The sequence below is a fragment of the Dipodomys ordii genome, unplaced genomic scaffold (assembly GCF_000151885.1).
Source record: "Dipodomys ordii isolate 6190 unplaced genomic scaffold, Dord_2.0 Scaffold68, whole genome shotgun sequence".
Classification (NCBI taxonomy): domain Eukaryota; kingdom Metazoa; phylum Chordata; class Mammalia; order Rodentia; family Heteromyidae; genus Dipodomys; species Dipodomys ordii.
This window is the reverse complement of record NW_012267284.1, coordinates 3,135,300-3,139,188: the sequence shown is the minus strand read 5'-3', so window position 1 is coordinate 3,139,188 and position 3,889 is coordinate 3,135,300. Positions and strand designations below refer to the sequence as shown.

The 3,889-nt window shown below is 47.1% G+C and overlaps 1 protein-coding gene across 1 annotated transcript in view; it reads left to right on the top strand.

The window, feature by feature from the left end:
- Gna12 (guanine nucleotide binding protein (G protein) alpha 12) overlaps positions 1-3,889 on the top strand; it is a 74,880-nt gene that overhangs the window by 652 nt on the left and 70,339 nt on the right. Inside the window, exon 2 of the mRNA XM_013023383.1 lies at positions 6-195. Within this exon, the coding sequence (XP_012878837.1) occupies positions 6-195 (190 nt within the window). The remainder of the gene's footprint in view (positions 1-5; positions 196-3,889) is intronic.

The following is a 3,889-nucleotide window of genomic DNA, read 5'->3' as shown; positions in this document are numbered from 1 at the left end:
CGCAGCCGCGACATCGACGCGCTGCTGGCCCGGGAGCGCCGCGCCGTGCGCCGCCTGGTCAAGATCCTGCTGCTGGGCGCGGGCGAGAGCGGCAAGTCCACCTTCCTGAAGCAGATGCGGATCATCCACGGCCGCGAGTTCGACCAGAAGGCACTGCTGGAGTTCCGCGACACCATCTTCGACAACATCCTCAAGGTGAGCACCGGGCGGCCCCGCCCCCGCCCGCACACCTGTGTCCGGTGAGGGGGGGGTGCGCGGGTCACCCCGCACGCCCGAGCCGGGGTCCCGGCCCGCCCCCTTTGTCCCCGCGCGCCGCCACTCACGGGCCTGCCTCGGCCCATTGTCCATCCGTCCCGGCCGCCCGGTGCCGGGTGCGGTCTCCGAGGGGTCAGCTTCGGGGACGCCGGCAGCGTGGCCCCCCCGGCGCCTCCCGGTGGGTCTGCTGGCATTGCCGTCTCTGGTGCTTAGGGGCTGTGCAGGTGGAAGCCGACCCAGCTTCTGGAGGTGTCTTCGTGCTGGAGAAACACCCCATCCCCGCCACCCCTGGACGCGCCATCGCGGTGTTAGCGCTCCTTTGCCAAGCAACTGCGTAGGGTGAGGGTGCCCAACTTGCCCTGCCCGCCTGGGAGCTAGCTCCTACGAGCTGTGTCGGCTAGAGGGGGGAAAACCACCAATCTTAATTTCAGACGTGCAAAAATGGGAAAGACAGAGAGGAACCCTCAAGGACCCACCTCCCGCCTTCCAACCGTCATCACTTGTGTCCCAAACTCCTTCACCCCTGACCTGGTATCGGCCCAGACGCTCCACTGGGGTTAGGAGACATTTTGGTATATGTGGATACAAGATTAAAGCGTTCCTTTTAAGAACATAATTCACAATGTCATTATGAAGCCTAAAAGTTGAGAACTAACAATCTACTCAACAAATAACCCTTCAGCGGCTGTATATTCCCCATTGTTGCATTATCCGTGTGAATCAGATGCAAACAGGTTACATCTCCAAGCTCTGTCTCTGCTTTTATAGTGTGAAACACCCTAGTATTGACAATCGGAGGCCCTGGGTCACACTTGTGTGAGCATGTTCCAAAAGGGCCACAAAGAAAGAGGAGGAAGGGAAAGGAGGGGAAAGGAGTTTCTTATCTGTCCTCCCTCCTGGCCCCCACCCCCTCACTTTTTCCCAAACCCTTTTTTGGAGATACCAAATTATGGGTCCGAGAAAAGTTGTGTCAGCCAGGGGTGGAGAGAAGTCTCATACCAGAAAACCTGCCTGGAGACTAGATTTTATGGTGCCAGGGGGGATTTTAAATTTAGCCAAGAGTTGGATAAACCCATCTGGGAAGTTTCACTCTAACCATAAGGAGGTGGCAGGGCAGGCTTGCTGGGTCCCTGGGGTCATGCCGGAACCCTGAGTGCCAGAATTCCAGGCAGGTTCCCCCAAGTCTACAGTTTTGTTTCTAAAATGTTTCATTTGAACAGAAATAGGATCCCTTGGGATTATGAAGAGGGGAAAAAAAAAAACAATTGGAATGATAAAACCATGTCCATCCTTTTCACCTGTCCAAGCCTGTGGGTGAGTCAGGCTCTGGCCAAATGCTTAGGAACTTGAATGACAAGGTGCCTTAGGCAACTCAACTGGGACTGAATGGGCTGTTTCCACACTCCCCTCATCTTCTGGGGGAAAGTGTGACTGATGTGGCCTCAAGCCTGTGGCCCAACTGCCTGATCCCAGAGCCTGATTCGAATTTTGCGGCTTTCCTGGTCTTGACGGATTTGTCTGGCTCGCTCTGTCTTTCAACTCAGGAGAAAAAAATATTTAGAAAACAAGTATTTAAAAATACAGATCTCTTGTCTAAATGCCCTAACCTTTTCCCCATGCATTATAAACATAAGCTTTTAGTGGCTTGCCTATCAATAGAAACAAGATTTATTAGCTATATTCACTTTTCCTCCCTCCTTCCCTCTCCCACCTCTAAGTATAATCCTACATTAAAAATTTTGTGTAAAACTCACTTTATCTGTTACGTGTTTCAATAATTGGTGAGAAACTCATGTTTTAGTTTTAAACTAAAACTCTCCCTGAGCCTTGTTTTTATTTGGCCAGATCACTTTGGAAAAGAAGATTTTTTTAAAAGTAAATTGCTCTGGACATTTTTTAAGTAAATCGCTGTGGACATCTGAATAATTCTGTTCAGAATGATACTTATATAGAGATTTGTGTGAAGGGCTATTTTGAAAGTACTTTGTGCTGTCCAGACCTTTTCCTAAATGGCACTAAATTTTCATATCTCCAGTTGGCCAATAGGGAAATGAAGAACCTGAAGTTTCAAATCTACTCAAGGTCAGTGACCTCATTAGTAAGCTCTGGTGCCCACTAAGCTGGAAACCAAACCTGGGCCATTTCTTCTTTTTGCGGTGCTGAGCTCAAACTTAATGCCTTGCACTTGTTAGGTACTAAGTGCTTTACTGCGCAGCTACACCCTTCATCCCACCTCCCTCTCTTTTGAGACTGATGCTGGGGTCTCCCACTCAAACCATGTCCCTAGACCCCCTTTTATTTTTATTTTTTTTATAAACTTATTTTTTTATTGTGAAAATACTGTACAGAGGGGTTACAATTACATGGGTAAGATAATGAGCACATTTCTTACCAAGCATTGTAGCCTCCTCCTTTGTTTCCCCTTCCCATCCCTTTACATCCTCCCCCCCTCCCCCCCCACCAAAGTTGTAAAGTTCATTTCGACATAACGACTTGTACATCTCATTGTTGCAATGGGTCCTCCTGTATCTGTTTTAACGATTTGTTTTTCCCTTCCCCTCCACATATACCAACATCATATATAGTGAAAGCAGAGGTTATACCATGGGGGAGGGACATACAAAGCAACAAAGACATAATCTTATAAATATGTTAGAAACAATCGCATGAAAGATTTTTTTTTTTTTGTCAGTCGTGGGGCTTGAGCTCTAGGCCTGGGAGCTGTCCCTGAGCAATTCAGCTCAAAGCTCATGCTCTACTTGAGCTATAGCGCCACTTCTAGTTTTCTGGTGGTTTCTTTTTTGTGTGTGTGATTAAGTGATTACATAATTTCCCAAATTTCACAGTATTGTGGAATAGTGATGCTCATTTAAAGTCACAAGTTCATTCTAACTTTCCTGGAGCAAATTGTCTATCACAGTCTATAACATATAACTGTGTACACATATACACCATACATGTGATCAGCAGCATGGGGATATTTAGTAGTGGTTTGACCAGATGAGTGGAAGTTCTTTGTTTCTTAAGTCCTGTTAATTTTGTCGTATCACCTAACGTTTGGATTTAACATCCACTTATCAGGGAGACCATGTACCGTTTGTCTCTTTGCTCTTGGCTTACCTCACTCAACATGATTTCTTCTAGCTCCATCCATTTCCCTGCAAATGCCATTATTTTGTCATTTCTAATGGCTGCATAATATTCCATTGTGTATAGATACCACAATTTTTGGATCCATTCATCTGTGGTGGGGCACCTGGGTTGCTTCCATATCCTGGCTATTGTGAACAGTGCTGCAATAAACATGGAGGTACATGTGTCCTTGTATACTGGTTCCTGTTGTTCAGGATAGATGCCTAGAAGTGGAATGACTGGGTCATAAGGGAGGTCAATATTTAGCTTTCTGAGGACCCTCCAGACTGCTTTCCAAAGTGGTTGTATAAGTGTACATTCCCACCAGCAGTGTAATACGGTTCCTTTCTCCACATCCCCTCCAGCATTTGTCATTGGCTGATTTGTGGATATGGGACATTCTGACTGGGGTAAGGTGGTATCTCAGGGTTGTCTTTATTTGCATTTCCTTCACAACCAGGGATGGGGAACATTTCCTCATGTGTTTCTTTGCCATTTTTAT